This window comes from Parambassis ranga, chromosome 7, assembly GCF_900634625.1.
Source record: "Parambassis ranga chromosome 7, fParRan2.1, whole genome shotgun sequence".
Lineage (NCBI taxonomy): Eukaryota > Metazoa > Chordata > Actinopteri > Ambassidae > Parambassis > Parambassis ranga.
The window spans coordinates 7,032,730-7,051,315 of NC_041028.1; the positions used below are offsets into that span (position 1 = coordinate 7,032,730).

Consider the following 18,586-nt stretch of genomic DNA (forward strand, 5'->3'; position numbering starts at 1 on the left):
CCCCAAAGGAGGGAGAGGACGAACTGAGGGAAGGATGGAGGGAGACACGAAGAAAAAAAACAGGCAGAACAGAGATGTCCAAAAAGACAGTAAGTCTGGGGATCCTTTTACCGGTGAAAAGAATTTGATAACAAAATGTCCAATTGTTCGAATTCGCAAAGTGGTTTGGGGTTTCCTTTTGGCGAGATGGTACAATATGGCAGAAGTGCTGGAATCTGCTCGTCTCTCTCGCCATCTGTCTGTTGCTGTGGGATAGTATGAGTAGGCTACAAGGTGAGAGGTGTGTTTAGGAGGTTCCTCTGTCTCACTGTTTCGTGTCACCGCGTGTGCTCTCTGCAGTTTACGCTGCCTCACTTTTTCTTGTCTTTCTGTGGCACACTCTTTTTCTTAACTCTTTTTCTCCGACTCCTCCTCTTTCTGTTCCTCCTCTTGCTACAGCATGTCCCTCCCTTCCTCTTTCTGTGTCTCTTCACTCCCTCCCCACCTCCTCCCCTCCTTTTTCTCTCCTTCCCTCTTGGCAGCAGTGCCAAAGTGGGCAGGCAGACTGAGGCAAACACAGCACAGGGCAGAGCAGAGGGCGATCCAAAGGCTGGCGAATTGATTATTTGTGTGTTTGTGTTTAGAACTGTCCTGTGTCCGTGTGTTCGCTGTGTGTTGATTCTGTTTTGGTTATACGCAACTGCGAGTAATGTGAGTTTATTGCAGGTTTGTTTTGAAGCTTTTCTCTCCTCGTTGTGCCCGGTGTGTTTGATACTGTGGTTTGTGTGTGTTTTGTGTGTGTTACAGGGCTGCGTGTGAGCAGACGTCCCTGTGTCACCCTGTGTACGGACAGACGCACTCACGCCAGTAGGAGGGGATTGTGGGAAGGGGGTGTAGCTCATAGAGGGTGTGCTCTACTCCTCTCTTTTCCCTTCTTCCCGCCATCACGGCCCTCTTCTCCTTCAGTCCTCCGGCCCAGCCCGCCGCTCACATACAGCTCCAGGTATTTTTCTTTTTTATCCTGCGACACCTCTTCCCATCGTTTTTACTCCCCTGTAATCTGTCTCCTCCAGTTTCTCTCGCCCTTTTCTCTGTCCTTCATCATGGTCTTCCCTCTTTAAACGTGTTTGTCGTTGTCGGTTGCCACGCCGCACTCCGTTCGGCGCCATTTTGGCTCAATGGTCATGGAGAGAAGGAGAAACTTTTCTAGATCTCTAGAAAATCTAGAGGGACTCTCTGACTCCATGTTGTCTCCTGCTTTCTTTATCTCTGTCCGTCTTTCCCTGTCCCTTCTTCCTCTTCCCTCTCCGCTCTGGGACAGCAGGCTCTGACAGGGGGTAAACAGTCTTTCTGTTGGTTTCTGTATTGAACAGGTGTCTCTGTAGAGACTGGCAGGCCTTCTCGGTTTCTATCTGACCTCAGAGGGTCGACTGAGCTGGGGAGCTGTTGTTGTGTCCAGGTCAGTATAAGTTCGCCGCTGACCAGCGCTGAGGAGCTGTACTCAAATGCAACGCTTGTCAGCTCTCATATAATCCACAGCCATAATGATAGGTAACATAAGGGGCAATATTTACTTTGTTTCTCATTCCCTATACACACTCTCTTTGCACTTTGTGCCACTGTGAAAGCCGATATGTGGTAGTTGTTTCACAGTCTGTTTGTGCAGACGTGTGTAAAGCTTTATCTCTCTGCAATCTAGAGCTGTGGCAGTTAGTTAAAAGGTGCCAACTGTACATTTGTCCCGGAGCAATGCGTCACAGCCTACTGTATATGTGACACTTTACACTTACAGTAAGAGGAAACTTGGGCAGAAATGAAACCGAGTCAGGTCAAACAAAACGGTGTGTGAAGAGAAGTGCAGATTCCTGAGCAAGCAATGCATTTGAATATTGTCAATCGTGACTCGTTGTGTTACATTTCATCAGTAATGCTGTTGACTTTATTCTAAGAAAAAATGCTAGTGTAAACAGTAGAATTGATATGACGGATGTGTATTGCGGTCCGCTTCTAGAAAACAAGAACAATCTTTGTGTTTAACAGTATTACAGCCTGAGTACTATGCAACAAAGGCAAAATATCGATGCACGCTCGAATTAGATGGAAGAGAAAAAGCTGCTTCCTTTGTTTAGATGGTGAAATTAATATTAAAACATGTGTATACTGTGTGTGGAATTAGGAACCAAAATGAACAGCTTATTGCCTGTACTGTATCTTGGTCTAAATAGGGGTGGATGTTAAGATGGCGCCTTCGTGCCACGTGTAAACAGTGAATATGAGCAGACCCTTTCAACATACCCCTTACAATTCGTGGGACTCCTAGTTCCTCTGCATCAGCCTCTGTCATTTTTAGATTCCTCAGCCATGGCAGTAAAGGGCAGATTATTTCAGCAGAAATATGAACAAGTTTCTGAAGAAGCTTATTTTATTCACATATCAACATATAACAGCTATGAGAGGAAAATGTTAAGCAAAAAGAAGCTAGAGAAAAATAGAGAGAATAGAGAGCTGCAGAGACAGAAAGAGAGGTAGGAGTGGGAGAGCTCTTTCCCCGCCCCTCCCTTATCCTCAGATGAACTTATCGTGTTGCCTCATGATGTTTCTGAGTTTTTTTTTTCCTAGAGGCAGTCAGGCTAACTTCCTGCATTCAGCCTCAGCATAGCTGATTGGTTGATATCTTGGCTGACCGGCCGTAGTTTACAGCGAGGCAACAGGAAGTTTCTCTTCTCATGCAGGAAGCTGCAGCTGTTTCGTCCTGACATACACCACTTTGCACTTTTGCACGCATACAGTCCCCTTTGTATACATGCACACAAATATGCACACACACTCATTTTGAAAGGGCACAGACACACACAGGCGCACACACACGGTTTGAGGTGTTTGCCTCTGTGCTGTATATGTATGTGTGTGTGGCCTGCTAAATGCTTTAACATGTAGGCGTGTGGCCACACGTCAGGCCAGGATTTGGAGCTATCAGAAACATTTGAAACCATGGTAACCACACATCTAATTAGCACATTAGCAAAAGCATAGACAAGAGCAAAAAAGAAAGGGGACAAGGGCGAACTGTAGACACACACACACGCTCATACCTGGGTAATTGGAGAGTATGGCTAATGCAAATATAAATATAAAATCCCCCCCACACTCACACTTATCTTCTCTGTATTGTTTTATTAAAAAACGGTTGACGTTTTGCAGTGTGTGCAGGATTCAGGCTTTCATTTTTCTTTAATTGTTTTTTTTTAACTCTGTACTAGTGGTGAGCTTATAACTCATAATTAATTTATAAATATATTAAGGAATTCAGAAAGAACCGGAAGATCATAATCAAGTTAGAGATTCATTTCTTTGTGCATTTAACGTTAATTTATGGTTGAACTTATCGTTAAATGCTGTGATAGCCAGCACAATGGCTTCCTTATATTCCTTAAATATCTGGGTCATGCTATCTTTTCATCAAACACATTGCCTGACATGTTTACATAGCTCTTATGTCTGTCACTCCAACATTTTGCAGCCATCTACCTTGCAGAACAGAGAAGCAGATTGCAGGGGATGGGAATCACTTTTATTTAATTAGCATCTAGTAACTCAGGATCATATAGAGAGCGATGTTACACACACAGATCAAACAAATGGGCTGTGTTGTCTCTACCATAGTGTGTAGGGACATGCATAAGGCAGCCTGTTTCTGTATACATGCAGTATACGTGTGCATGATTCCTGCGTGTTTGTGTCTGGTTAATGAAGATATACAGAACATCAGAGCGGGCACCATGCCAAGTGGGATGGAAGAAGCTCGGCGCTCTCTTTCGTCGTCTTTTTACGTTGGAGTCAGGCATTTCTTAGGGAGTGGGAAGATGGAAAGCTGGTGTGATAAAAACAAAAAAATCACAATAATGCTTTGTAGAGTATCAGTAAGACTGGACACGAGTAAGACAAGACATCCGTTTGCATCTTTTTAACAGTGGGAATTCTTCATCCTGCCATCTATTGTGTGGCATACGTCCTCTGCCAACTCCAGCTCCCCCACTGCTCCTGCTCCTCCTCTTTGCCCAACCATCACCACCTCCTTACTCCCTTATTGAAATTCTGCCTGGCACACAGACACTGCCCATTCTTGGCACAAAGCTCTGAGAGAGAGAGAGAGAGAGAGGGGGAAAGAAAAAACACACACACACGAACCTATACCAATCGTCTGGTGCCCCCTCCGTTGTGTCTGTGCCAAGCATTCATCCTGTCTCGCGGACCAAGGGACCAGCCAGTCCAATAGGTATTTCCCTGCCTCTGCTTCCTCTAATAATCCGCTCCAGTTTTGAGTTTTGTTGCCAACTGTGTGCGCCGTGTGTGTTTTGGGATGTGCTAATTAATTTGTTTACGTTGTTTACGTTGGTTTAGGAATCCTGCATCCTTTCACGGTATAGTAAACGTAAGATGAGGCCTCTTGTTTTCATGTCTCGTCATCTTGATTTTGGCATTGGCTTTTGATTTGTTCAGTGTGGCGCAGTAGTGCACATTTTCTGTTTAGTTTTGTGAATTTTTGACAGCACTGAATTTTTGGATTGATGTTGGGCATTTTGGTGCACAGTGTACAGTTTAGACAAGAAAAAACACTACTCCATTAAGGCTTTCTTTCCTGTAATTTCTTTAAAAAAGCTCTGGTGGTCTTATATGTGATGTTTTTACATGTGAAATATTATTTTCTATGGACTTAATAAAAATAACAAGTGAAGAGTAAAACATCTGTTTGAGGCCTAAAATGAAAAGTAAGACATTTTATATGTTGTCATAAGCTTTTGGAAATCCTGAAAGAAACATGTGTAACTGTCACCAAAAGAAAGATGACTGTACTAAAGCAGGAATCGGCCTCCAGAAAAACATATCCTGGTTAGTCACAGTGCAGTAGTGCTACTGTATCAGAGGGCAACAGAGGACATTGTCCATGTTTCTTGGCGTGCCCGGAATAATGTGAATTTTACTAACATGTGTGCTGTAGCAGATGCACAGACAGCCTGATAGGGAGATAAGATTAACTCAATAGGCCACATTATTTTCTTCTCTCGTCTGCTCTTCAGAATCAGCTGCCCCACAGGCTGGAGGCTCATTTCAGGGCTGTTGACAGAGAAAATTATTTTTCCCAGTCGACCCATATGTGTGTGTGTGTGTGTGCACCCCCTTTGTTATGGGCCATAGACAATGTCCACAATCACAGACAACAGCACCCAATAGACCTCACATGAGTGACCGAGTTTGGCCGAAGTCTTTCCAACAGTTGAGGGAATAGGACGCCAGATTTTAACAATTAACCCAGAAGCACCGAATTCCCCACATGCATTTTAGTTCAAATATTTTTTTATGCTCAGATGTCCTGTTAAATCTTCATTAATTTGACCCATTTCCCTCAGCACACTGTGTCATATCACTATAACTCTGTTTGCCTTGTCCTCGGAACACAGCTCCAGTCAGGGGACGTTTCTTGGCGACCACACAGAGCTCATAGATCTGTCACTGGCATGGTGGCAGGGTTGGGCATCATGCCAACACCCCCCCCCCCCCGCCTCATTCTGTCTGTCTAGTCTTCAGTAATCAGACTAGCAGGGTCTGCTGCATGCTAACTATGGGCTAGTCTGGACCAAGTCTCAGGGGTCGCGGCTGTATGCTAATTTATGCAGGCAGTGTACCTTCTAACCCATCTCTGTCTATCTGAGGCCCAGGTCTGGCACTCATTAACCCTTCAGTTGCTGCCATGTTAACCCGCTGGCCCATTTCAACCTCCATCCACATGTTTGGCTATAGCTCTGTACGCAACAGTTTTCATTATGAAATTTGGTGTCAGGACCAAAACATTCTGCTTTTTCAGTCAGAATGTTATTGAAAAATCACAGGGGTTTGCTGAATGTGATCATACTTTTTCTCTGTGAACTGTTCAGCTGTCTGATAAGTAATGTTAAAGTTGCCCTCACTCAGTACTCGTGATAGAGTGTGTCGTCTGGGTGTGTTGGCTTCGTCTCAGTGCTTGGCACAAGATTGATTCTCCATCACTCCTGATAGAACAGCTGCTCTTTCTTCATCACGAGACAGCAGGCTCAGAAAAAAAAATTGGAAAGGTAGGACCTTATACTGTTTTAAGCAGACCTAAAATGGCTGATGTGCAAGACGCCATTTTGTGTTTCCTTGTTGTGTTTTGGGGGGCAGAATCCCAGCTTTGTATTCAATCAGAGGCAGCTGGTGGAAGCCATATTTGCAGGCATCTGTATGTGTACCTCCGTCTGAGAGGCAGCAACCAGCCTACACAGGGATAGCCCACTGGAATGAGCTCAGTTTTTGGCAAAAACGGAAAAGGATTCCTGGCACAGAGGCGAGCAGCTCTCTCTTTTTTTTTCTCTTTCGATCACTTGCCAGAGTCTCAGGAAGCCTGTGAGTTGTTTGTTAGGCTTTCACACATTAGTGCTCCCACTTTTTCGATGTCCGCTTGCCGTTAAATTATACGTATTTGATTCATTTTAATGGGACACATTTCTTAAACAAAGTCAGCAACAAAAAAAGCTTAGAAGAGCAGATCATCATTGTTAAGAACTCATAAATATTTTTCCAAATCTTGGCATTTATAAGGACTTGTACACTCCAAACATTGTGGAAACACATGTTTCAAAAGCAACAGTTCCTACCCAGTGTATCCACTGCATGTATTTCAAAGATGAGTTCATTAAGATAACCCTCTGTCTCTTTTTCTCTGTGCCATTGCAGGAAGATTACCTTTGTGGATCTTTGACGCTGAAGCAACGTGAATGCTGTCCTTGGGGCTGAGGTAGTAGATTGAATAGTTGTGGGGTTTTGTAACCTCTTGTTGAGATAACTATACAATCTACTGTCTTTCCTAAGGAGACAGCTGAATCATCCACTCACCAACTGTCACCGCCAGATGGGCAATCATGCTCTGATCAAAAAAATACGTTCGCAGATATCATCTTAATGCATTGTGACAAGAGTGTTTTTCCTAGAATAAGTAGATTAGGTTCCACACAAGATGAACATGTAGTGTGTTTGACCTGGGCTCTGACAGGGTGAGGTAGTAGGTTGTATAGTTTGGTGGGTGGGATTGCACCCTGCTCAGGTGATAACTATACAGTCTATTGCCTTCCCTGAGGAGTTCACTGGACACTCATAATATACTTAACACTCTTGCAACTGAAGCATCGCATTTATTCTCACATGTTATTAAAAAAAAAACAACTGAAACATATGTGTATCAACAGGAGCTGTTTTGAATCATCTCTGTCAACTGTTGAGTGACACAAGCTGTCAAATAGTGAATAAATATGTACATCCTAATAAAGTCACCCTTCCTGTCCAAAAATCTGTGAATGGTTTAAAAAATGGCTGATTTAACACACGCTGCAATTCTGATTCTGACTAAACTGCAGCTGTTGAGTTTGTTAGTGTATGGCAACATCTAGTGGAGACATAGGGTAGTGCTTTGTTTAGAATAAAGTTTGCATGTAAAAAGAACGGAAAACTGAAAGCGTACGCAGACTTCAAACTAACATAATGGGTACATTTTCTCAAACTACTCAAATGATTGTCAGACATACTCAAACATACTGCACTTAAAATGACCCTCTTCCATCCAGAGTTATGGTCCTCTTCGTGATTGGCTTAGCTGCCTGTGTTCGATGCACGAATTTGCTTGTTCTCATGGCAACAGTTTATCCCTCCAAGGAAGCGCCTCCATAATTGACTGTAGGCCTGCTGGATCTTTGGGATACGGTAGGCATAGACCACAGGGTTGACTGCTGAGTTGGCATGAGACAGGAGTATACCTGGGAAAATTGGGATAGGATAGGATCATGGTTCCACAATATATTAATAAGCAGAAAAACAGTCAGTGTAATGACTAAAAAAGCACCATAACCTGCCTGTATAGAGTGTTCCCTGTGTGACTGCATGAGGACCCTGAAACAACAGAAGACAGTTCATCAGGTGCAGAGGGATCCAGCAGCCTGCAAACAAAATAAGAACCAGAGCCAAGGAGCAGGCCAGCCTCCTCTCCCTGAGCAGAGAGGCCTGGGCTTGGGGACAGCTGTCCTTTAAACGTCCCTGCAGGCTCCAAAAGATCCTAATGTAGAGAAGAGTCATGACCAGCAGAGGGGCCATGACACATCCCAGGAAGTTAAAGTAGACCATGAAGGGGAGGGAGATAACTGAGAGGAAGGTGCACGGTGGAAGGATGAAGGAGGAGGAGGAGGAGGATGTATTGTTGGATGTTAGAGGGGAGTAATTGTGCCAGCCAAACAGAGGGGTGAATCCAAGCAGACAGGAGAGTACCCAGCACACAGACACAGCCAGCCATGTTCGCTTCTGTGTAGCCAGCGATTTGTACCTGAAAAACATGTATAACAGTACATCATATCCATGCAGAGTTTCTACCACAAATCTGGGGTTTGAAAGTTCACACCTTACCGGAGTGGCGTGTGTAACCGCAGATAACGGTCAATAGCAATAGCCAGCAGTGACAGCACAGAGGCCTGCGTCAGCACCAGTACGACACAGCTGAGGAGCAGGCACAGGTCAGGGGTCAGACTCACCCAACCGTCCAGTACTACAGCAAGGGGCACAGCAGCCACACCCACAAGGAAGTCAGCCACCGCCAAAGAAACCAGAAAGCAGAAGGTCGGCTCCCGAAGGGAATCCCGGATACCAACACACACGGCACACACCACCAACGCATTACCAAAGCAACACGCCACGGCAATCAGCACTTCGGCTACTGTGTAGGCCACCCAAGTCCACTCAGCCATCAGTGCACTGAAGAAAAGCACAGAAGACAGGGATAACTACAAGTGCGACAGAGCAGGTTTCCTTGATTCCACAGCAGAGAAAAATCCAACATAATCCTGAGTTTCTTGTCCTGACAGTATATTGTTGCTCTTGGCTTTAAATGAACAAAAAAAGCATTGAGCAGATGCTTTTTATGTGTGTGTGCTTCTACAGGCGTGTACTCCGTGGAGACATCATCTGTATTTCATTAGGAAAATACTTTTCCTCGCTCAAAAAAACTCTCTAAACAGAAATGCCACTGTTGTGCTAGTAGTAATAGTTCAGTTACTCAATTAGAATCTAATCTAAGTACAGAATGTACTGTATTAAATGAATCAAAAGTGAAAGTACATATGCAAATCACTGTCCACAGGGATATGAAGTGTTAAATATGTTATGCAATCGAGTCATTATTGATGCTTTCATTCCCTTCTGAATAGGCAAGGTTTATGGTTTATATACACTACTGTTCAAAAGTTTAGGGTCACTTGGAAATGTCTTTTTTTTTTTAAAAAATGTTTTGTTTTTTTAATGAAGATAACATTAAAGTAATCAGACATACAGTCTAGACATTGATAATGCGGTAAATGGCTATTCTAGTTGCTGATGTTTAATAGAATATATACAAAGGTATACAGAGGCCCTTTTCCAGCAACCATCACTCCTGTGTTCTAATGGTACATTGTGTTAGCTGATCATGTTAAAAAGGCTAATTGATGATTAGAAAACTCTGAAATTAGAAAACTGTGAAATTATGTTAGCACAGCTGAAGTGTTATGCTGATCAGAAAAGCTATAGAACTGACCTGGTGACCCCAAACTTTTGAACGGTAGTGTATATATATTTAAGACATTGCATGATGAGTGTGTGAGTGTGCACTCAGGTCTGTGTGTGAGGGGACTTAGATGTTACTGATTAACTGGACTGTTTTAGTACTGTCTTTCAATGCACGCCTACTTTGCATACACTTTTGGCTACGGGTACATGTCTTTGTGTGTTTGTGCCTGTTTGCATCAGTTCAATACATTTGTTTATTTGGGTAATGTGGCTACATAGTGTGTTTTTGTTCATGCAGACAGGCAAATAGAACAGGCAGACAGAAAATCAGCTATAAACAGACATATGCTCAGATGTTCTGAAAAAGATTTATTTTACCAAAAAAAGGTGTATTGACACAAAGAGATCATGTTTACACAACCTAAATTTGTGAAGAAATGATCACAAACAAGAAAGAACTTTTATTTTGATAATGATTTAAGTTCTACTTATAAAGTAGATAACATGTGATAACCTTTTAGGTTTACTAGTTAAATGCCAGCTGATTTCTCACACATTGCCTATTCCTGACTTCAATTCTGGTTTATCCAAATACTCCAATATGGTTCTATAGCTTGAACAAGCTGTGACCTACAGGGTTTTATTGTCTGGCTCTTTAAAATACTTAGTATTCACTGGTTATTGAAAATGCCATAGAAATAGAATGAGCAGAAAAGACATTCATGGGGGATCCAAAGTGATCCCTCTTAATGTACTTTGTGCTCATACTATTTCCTAGCTAATAAAACACTTTCTCTAACAGGCTTTCTACATCGCATTAGAGTCTCCTCGCAGGCCTCTCAGAATCTTCTCATCAAACCGGTAGGTGAGTTTTCTTTTCACTTTGTGAATCTCTCCAGTACGGGAGTAGTTCCTAAGCGCCCGAGCCATCTTCTGGTAGGTCATGGTCTTGCGGTTCCCTTTGCGCCGACCCCACAGCTGCGCCAGACTTTCCTTGTTTTGGGAGGAAAACTGAAAGGTGCCAGAGGAGGACGGGACCCACCAGATGCAGCTTCGCATTGATGGTGTCTGAAGCATCTCAAACAGGAACTGAAACAACCGCTCCTTCCTCTTTCCTGAGGGGGAAGAGGATGTAAATAAAAAAAGAGACATGTCAGTGACTCACACGTGTGTGCTGTGTCCAAAAAAGTGAACTAAATACCAAGAAATGTTGGTATTTGTAGATTTGATGTTATACCTGACAGTGGTGCAAGAGGCAAGGAATCTCTGTCCTTTTTGTCCCCTCTTTCAGAGGATGGTGAAGGCGAATCTTGGTATTCCTGATATTGGGAACTACTAGATTGTGAATCAGAGTCAATGTATGCAGGCACCTTGTAGGAATAGCTAATGTGTTCCTGAAACATACACACAAAACACACCAATAATGTTATCTTTACAAAATGAAGAAAAAAATAAAACTCGATTAACTATGTATAAGTCCTTCAACTCACCCATTGGTTGTCATGGGGACTAGGCCAGGCTGGAGGCGGGGCTTGATCTTTGTATTCCTCATTCGTATTGTGAGAGCCACAGTGCCACTCATACGCATGACCTGACCAGCTGTTCTCTATGAGAAAACACACATAAGATTCAGTCAGACTAATGATTCACTAATAATCTACACATGGACTTACACTACCATCATCTCACTAACCTATGATCCTGGTACCCTGATGGGTGTGTGTTTGCTGGGCCATGCTGGTCAGAGGTGATGCAGCTGTGTGTGCAGGTTGGACCTCCAGCGAATGTTCCTGCAGGTACTCCTCGATGACTTCCAGATCCACCTCGGGGCAGGATGATGGAGCCACTCCACTCCAGGACCCCCGGCCTCCGCTCAGTTTTATCTCAGTCACGTACGCCATCTGACAGACACATAGAAGAACAACAGCTTTCAGCCATCATACACGCTGCTTTTGCTGTGGTGGATTTGTCCTGTGGTGCTGCTGGCAGTGAGGAACATTTTGCATGATGTGTGGCTTTTATATCTGCTGTCAGTCATAGCCTGAAGGGTTACTATCAGCTATTTTCCATTGTTGTTTTGTTTAGGGGGTATTCTTTGGTGTGATGCTATCTGTAGATCAGGGATGGACACATTCATGAATTTTTAATAAGATTTGGCTTGCTAACAAATGATCCATATTCTTTACATTCAGTAATAGAAGAGCAAAAATCACTCACACATATATTTGCACTTGTAATAAAACTTAATCTCATCATGGCTGTGTGTTGCAGTGTTTGTGTCCTAGACACGAGCCAGGTAACAACACTTTGACTGTGTGTATTTTAGTTTGACTGGCAAATTTATGCAAGTGTTTGTGTTTTCAGTGGAATAGATAACATTCATGTAACAGTGCCGTGCGGCTAACCGTCACCCTAAGACTACACACGGCTAATATTTCAATAAAACATTCAGCTGTGAAAATATTAACACAATTTTCATGTAGACTAAAAACAAAATCAGACTCACCGTCTCCATTTCAGCCAACATACTTAAAAAGACAATCTGAAAAGAGAATGAATCCTAATTAGACTCCAGAGTCAACAGAGAAGTGAAAGATGCTGTCACACACGCTTCTCTAACTGATCACACACACCAAAAAATTACAAGGATTTCTGTACCTCAGTAAGTTGGAGGTGTACTCCTGTGTATTCCGTAAAGTAGGATCCTCAGGCAGTCAAAGGTGGAGACATGAGAATGTGAATGTACACCTGTGCTATGATGCCCCACCTGGTTGTCACCTCTCTTATAGAGCACACACCCTCCTCCCTCCTCCCATTGGCCACTGAGTGTTCCTGGAGTGGGAGTGGTTACAAAATAAAAGCTAATACTGATTGATCTATTGTGTCTCAATAATTTTTTTTAATTAATAATAATAATAATAATAATAATAATAATATGATATATTGTCTGTTATTTTTTGAATACTTGCACAGACGTAATATGTGACAGGCTTTAAGGCAGGATGCATTCTTCTACGTCTACAGTCTAGTGTTTTAAATCACATTTTATTTCCTGTAATCAAAGCCTGTGGTGTGTCTGTGGTTTCTTATCGTTGTATGTGCATCAAAGGAGGTAATAATTTTGACCAGACTGGACAGTGGGAAGAATTATATTAACACCTGTAAGTGCAGAAAACACCTATTTATCTCAATCCACATATTGACCGTTCTAACTAAGAAAGGAAGTGTTTGGGTGGGTCACAAAGGGAAACACACATTTTATCATGATATACCTCACATCATTTAAAAATATGACTTTCATTGGAACATTCTCATGTTCCATGGGACCAGCTGAGGACAACTGCCTCTAAAGTGTAAAACTTTAACATTATAAATTCAAATTAATTCAGCTGGTCAGTGCCAGGTATCTCTTTCTGTTTTTTCATTGTTTAGAGGGCCAGCCTTCTGGTGTCACAACATTCTCTATGACATCATGGATCAACAGTGTTGATTCAGTGCATCTTTTTGGCAACAGTATAGTATCTTCCCGCCTTTCATTTGGCGCAGTAACCATGTGACTTCTTCACAATACTTTAATAATGTGACAGTAAACCAGCCTTTGCTGTTATACCAGCTTCACTTACATACCTGCTAAACACAGCAGACTGAAATAAAATCATTTAATCATACATATTTTTTCTTATCTTCCTGGCTATACTTACAGTGTTATCTGCAACTATTTAATAAATCATTGCAAAAAGAAGCATGCATTGCATCACAGCCCAGGTTTAAACACATAACGTCACAGCGAGGTGTGCTACAGTGTACATTTTATCTACTTCCTGTTTTTTATTGTTGCGTGTGCTTTTATTTTAGACGTAGATTCCGAGACACAACTGGCAGTGTCTTCCTAGCTGAGGGATTTCCCCAAAACAAGAATGTGACAGCAAAGTCAACAGAATAGATTCAAAGAGCCTACTGTATGAATCAAACCTGATTTACAGTGGTCACGTCATGTATCTGATCAGAATTACTGTCAGTTTGTTCCTGTGAGATTCCTCCAACACCCCAGAGACGGTCAGAAGGTCAGATGAACTGCAAACACCAGAGCAGAATTCTTCGTATACATGTGTTAAACCTGAAGACCTGTTCACAGCCTTTCCTAAATGCATGCTGGGAGGAGCATGTCATTGCCAAGAGAATACTAAGAATAGATAATAAAAAAGCAAAATAAATCCAGATGTAGTGCCAGTGTGCTGTGGCCTCCTTGGACAGATGATATATGACATGAAGAAGAGGGTGTGTAAGCCCTGTGTTTGACTCCTGAGCTATAATCTCAACATGATAAAAACTGAATGACATCAATAACTTGTCATGGTTTAGTGGAGAAATTCATTACACTGAAATATAACTGCACTGTAAACCCTCAGTGTACACAAAGATCACAGGTCACGCCAGGTGAACACGTCAAAGTACTTTTAAAGCTTAAAAATGGACTTATATGGGTTTCATACCATTACAAAACAAATGTGTACATACACTGGTGTGGGTCTACCATACACTGTTACTGTTTTTCTTGCATGCACAGTGTTATTGACTCTTTGTCCTGTTTGCCCATGTTCAGGTACAAACAATATTTTGATTCTCATTTGATTAATGTGACCTAATTGTTGGTTTTCTTTGTTGTTACTGTACAAAACACTGCGGTTTATAAATGAATTTAATATCAGTCAGAAAACCTGTTCAACAAGGTAGAGCTTCTGTAAAGTAGCAGGAGAGTTCCCGTACGTGATGTCATGCACCCTTTTTTTTTAACCCTTAGGGATGCTAACTACAACTACACACAAGGCTACAATCTTTATGATGTACATTCGTTATGTTGCAAATGTTAAATATAAATATATATTTTCCATATCAGAGTAGATATCACCATACCCAGTCTGCCCCATTCCCATAGTCACAATCACAGTTCTCATTTTGGTATCAATATTTTTGGTATTAATACTTGTATTATGCATTTGTAATATACGTAATACAAAACTTGTGGATGACTTTACGGTTGTCAACTTACATTGACATTTGTATTTTTAAATCATCAAAGGAAAAATGCATCTTATTCTATTTATGCAATTTAAATATATGGCATAAAACAACAAAACTGTGTCAGAAAAAAACATTTCCTGCATACACAACTCATAGAATAGAAGAAAGTTGGATTTTAAGGGCAAGTGCAAAGAGTTATAAGGTTTAGATCACCCTTAGATAATAAAGGAGGTATCATCATCATCAACTGGTTAGCCTATATAGCCCCACTTTGAGCATATCAGAGTAAACCTTGTCCAGCCTGCAGAAATACATAAGAGAGCAAAGAGTAGTAGAGGAAACAGTAGCAGTTTGAGCTGCTGAAAAAATAACCAGCTATCAAACATAAAAAACTCTTTCAAGAGCTTTTTAAAAGACTTGATAAACATGTTCGGAAAAACCCTCCGTGTTCAGTGATATAAGTGACGGTTAGGGTTCGTATAACTTGGCTTGCACCTGGAGAACACAGACAAGGTGATAAGGCCTCAGAAACAGTGGACACTTGCACACACACACACACACACACATGCACACACTGGCAGGTGAAACCTAAGAATGCAAGTAGGTGTTACACATTACCAGATTTGTGTTCGTAGAAGTGCCTTCAGAAGTTGTCAGTCCTCTTTTACAAGAATGAGCTGGGAAATTCAGGCTAAAAATAGAAGTTTGTGTCTAAAAATAAAGTGAAGGTGATGAAAGGTTTATAGTAGAAAATATTAGATCATTGAGTTTTACTCTTTTTAGGCTCCCCACTACATATATGGATGTTCTGATAGACATCAGTATCTGCCTCTCAACAGACAATGCAAATGCGCTCACTATCGTTTTGTTGTGATTAAAGTCAACGTAATTACATTTGCATGTTGTCTTTTGTTACTGAGCGTATGTGATGGTGTGTATTTTAATCTGTGTGAGAGATTTGATCAGCTGTCACATTACGTCTGAATCACTTGTGATGGTTAACGGTCACAGAAAGAAAGGCAGGTGAATTGTAAAAGTGCACGTGCACACACCCACACACACACACACACACAAACAAAGTTGACCATTAGTGTGTGAGGTCTTAAAACAGCTATGATAGGCTTGTAGTGAGATTATCAGCACGCCCATCAGGTGCTGATGAGTAAGGGGCTGTGTGTGTGTTTGTGTGTGTGTGTGTCCAGGTGTAATACGTTTACAGTTACAGCCAAACTCCCTAGATTAGTGAACATACGCAAATCACCTGTACACATGCAGGTTACTGGGAATTCCCCTAACGTCTCCACAGTGTGTTCATAGTAAGTATTCTTTCTGTGAATGAACACCACGAGCACTGCATGGTGGAGTGACTGAGTAACATTCAGCTGGGATTGGACACGTATTAGATGTGAATGTTGCTGCACAACAGCAGGAAAATACAACAATTCCTTGATTTACAAATGCAGCAAATACACAGCAGTTTGAATAGTGTTTCACTAGGTGATTTGCTGCAAGAGCAGCTGTTTTTTTTTAAATACTGTTTGATGTTCACGCCCATGGGTAGGGCTCTGTTGGATGCCAGTTGATTCAGGTGAACAGTCAGGGGCAGGTGAGGAGTCAGTTGGCCATGCTGTGATGCTGGCATATGTCCTATGAGTCAGAGGTACTGGAGAGTATGCAAAACCTGAGGTTGACCCTCTCACCATCTCATCTAGCTCACTATCGCTCTAACACACTGTTTTGTTCTGTCTGCTTTTTTTGACTCGTTACAAAAATGCATTGTTTCGATTTTTAACAGAAATCTGTGCAGGCTTCATATTAATGCATGTCATTTACATATGGTCACCAGCAGCACTCAGATGCTCCTTTTTTTTCACTGGACGATAATATACATTACTTATATGGGAATTCTGGAGATAAGGAAAAGGGATTGGGAACTGGTGGGACTGTGCATTCCCACGGGAGATTGTTTCTGTCCTCCAGTAGACAGTCCTACAATCTGTGGTCTCAATAAACACTCATAAAACTGCACACAACCCTACCAGCCTTATCGGAATAACACATAAACTCTGAGTGTGAAGACTGTACATAAATCATCTGTTTTCATAGCAAGATAAGCACAGGCAAAGAAAGTGGGAGCAAGGGAGTGAAATTTTTATCTCAGCTGTGAGGATAAAAAAAAAAAAAAACAGAAAAAAGAGAGGAGACTTTCCAAAGAACAAATAAAGGCCCTGAAGGTCTTTGATGAGCAATTGTCAAACCAGTCCCTGTTGCACAGAGGAGAGCCCCCCGCACACACACACACACACACACTTGACAACAGTAAGCAAAAAACATGGATATTTGCCTGTAAGCACAGCTTGACGAGATCATGGTGTATTCTCCTGCTGCAGATGCACACCTCCACTCCACAGCTGTTATCAGGGCAGGGTTAGAGAAAACAATAACTTTAGTCTTTTCTATCCCACATTTGAACTTGTCGCATCATTAACAACACATTCATGCAACAGCTGTCTAATGTCCAGTATAAATCTTTCAGGAGGTGACGGTGCCTGATAGTCTGATATCATAAGTACAACGTCTATCCTCTCGCCTTTGGTGCTGTTAATGACAATCACTCTGTGAGACACTAACAGCCGTTATTAAAAGAGGCAAATAGCCAAGAAATTAATTATTAACAGAATGTTAGGAGATGCTATGATGTTATATTAAAATGTTGATGAATTAGGTTACCTTATGTACTGACGTGTTAGCATGCTAAGAACAAAACGTTTAATTTGTATAATTAGAATTATCTCTAGACATTCTACAGAAACCATAGAGCAGCTTTGAGCACGAGAGAAACAAGAAGTTGCACTAATGTGTTTTCTGTTTGTGTATAATTCTTGACAATCATGTGCACACCACTTACAAAGCCATATTCCCTGCTTCTGGTATTGGGTGATGCTGAGGATTGAATGCCTGGTCCCAGCTTATACAGAAGATAGGAATGAATGATTATTAAATGATTTCCATGCTCTAACAAAGTGGGTGAGGCCACAGCAATTTGGAAAGAAAGCTGGAGTAAGAAGCCAAAAAAAGTCTGGACAGAATGTACAGCGACCACCTGCAGAGAGGAAACATGTACAGCCCAGTCTGATAATTATCTACACACAACTTTTAAGTGATAGAATGATAAAATGTATCATGGTCCGCTGAACCTCCATCTCTGCTGAGGCACACAGATGGCTGAGTCATACTCGGTGATAACGGCTCAAACTTCTTTCCATCAACAGTCCTCCTGGCTGTTCATCACACTGTCATGGTGTAGGAAATGTTTTCTTTCTCCATCCCTAAGTTAGAGTAAACCAGTCTAACCCAATACAAATCCAGGCAAATACAGCACACATCTCCTCACAGTCTCACAGATTTATGGATATTGTTGCAGTCCTTTAATGATTTATATCCTTGTGTAACACAGTGATGTCAGCCTAACCCAGAACCTCTGTATATACTAAGAACACCAAGAACTGAAGCTAAATGACTTTGTGGTATGATTGTGTTGATGGGGGAGAAAAAGCATTAAACACAAATTACATCTCGGGAAACAGTCAACAGTAAAAGGAAAAATTCCAAAGGAGATGAGTTACAACAATGATTTTACAACTGGATGAAGGTTGAATCCATGGGAACTACAACATCCAGCTGGGTTTTTACTGCTGTGATTTCTGCACCTTTAGGAGTGCCCAGTGGAGTCTGCATAATTGTGTCAGCATGTGTTTATTGCATTGCATTGAGAGCTTGTGATATTATGGCTGAGTGAAAAGCTTCCTCTTTCCACAGAAAGACACCGCCTCATCGTCAGAGTGACGACTGAGTATTTATCACTTCTCTATGTTAAACTCTGTCAAGGGCAACGTGTGGTCAGTAGAATGGATGACAGGACAGTTTGTGTGTAAAGTACATGAAATTGTTGACTCTTGTGGTTAAAGTACTTTTTTATTTTGCTGAA

General features: G+C 41.7%; 2 protein-coding genes and 1 long non-coding RNA gene across 4 annotated transcripts; 1 reads left to right on the forward strand and 2 right to left on the reverse strand.

The window, feature by feature from the left end:
• Window positions 1-7,329, forward strand: LOC114438543 (uncharacterized). Of its 2 annotated transcripts, none has more exons than XR_003670981.1 (4): window positions 1-89; window positions 787-982; window positions 1,353-1,438; window positions 6,730-7,329. It is a non-coding gene; the product is annotated as an uncharacterized LOC114438543 (long non-coding RNA). The 2 variants fall into 2 exon arrangements; XR_003670980.1 differs by lacking the exon at window positions 1-89 and adding an exon at window positions 558-690.
• A 1-nt stretch (window position 7,330) lies between these two features.
• On the reverse strand, window positions 7,331-8,928 carry LOC114438542 (adenosine receptor A1). The gene is made up of 3 exons (XM_028409983.1): window positions 8,443-8,928; window positions 7,899-8,362; window positions 7,331-7,802 (listed from the first exon to the last, which is right to left on the reverse strand). The coding sequence occupies exons 1-3, from the start codon at window positions 8,778-8,780 to the stop codon at window positions 7,639-7,641; spliced, it is 966 nt and encodes a 321-aa protein (XP_028265784.1). The 5' UTR covers window positions 8,781-8,928; the 3' UTR covers window positions 7,331-7,638.
• Window positions 8,929-10,017: 1,089 nt separating this feature from the next.
• On the reverse strand, window positions 10,018-12,353 carry LOC114438748 (transcription factor Spi-B). Its single transcript, XM_028410277.1, has 6 exons — window positions 12,235-12,353; window positions 12,083-12,118; window positions 11,270-11,477; window positions 11,067-11,182; window positions 10,814-10,970; window positions 10,018-10,691 (listed from the first exon to the last, which is right to left on the reverse strand). Exons 2-6 carry the CDS (start codon window positions 12,101-12,103, stop codon window positions 10,384-10,386), a joined length of 810 nt encoding a protein of 269 aa, XP_028266078.1. The 5' UTR covers window positions 12,104-12,118; window positions 12,235-12,353; the 3' UTR covers window positions 10,018-10,383.
• Window positions 12,354-18,586: the final 6,233 nt, after the last annotated feature.

What these genes read in the sequence shown, in the direction of transcription:
- LOC114438542 (XM_028409983.1), bottom strand. Translation starts at nt 8,780, where the DNA reads ATGGCTGAGTGGACTTGGGTGGCCTACACAGTAGCCGAAGTGCTGATT. An exon ending in CGGTTACACACGCCACTCCG is followed by an intron (nt 8,363 to 8,442) that starts GTAAGGTGTGAA and finishes CATGTTTTTCAG; the next exon opens with GTACAAATCGCTGGCTACAC. An exon ending in ACAGGGAACACTCTATACAG is followed by an intron (nt 7,803 to 7,898) that starts GCAGGTTATGGT and finishes CAATTTTCCCAG; the next exon opens with GTATACTCCTGTCTCATGCC.
- LOC114438748 (XM_028410277.1), bottom strand. Translation starts at nt 12,103, where the DNA reads ATGTTGGCTGAAATGGAGACG. An exon ending in TGTTGGCTGAAATGGAGACG is followed by an intron (nt 11,478 to 12,082) that starts GTGAGTCTGATT and finishes TGTGTCTGTCAG; the next exon opens with ATGGCGTACGTGACTGAGAT. An exon ending in GTCCCCATGACAACCAATGG is followed by an intron (nt 10,971 to 11,066) that starts GTGAGTTGAAGG and finishes TGTATGTTTCAG; the next exon opens with GAACACATTAGCTATTCCTA.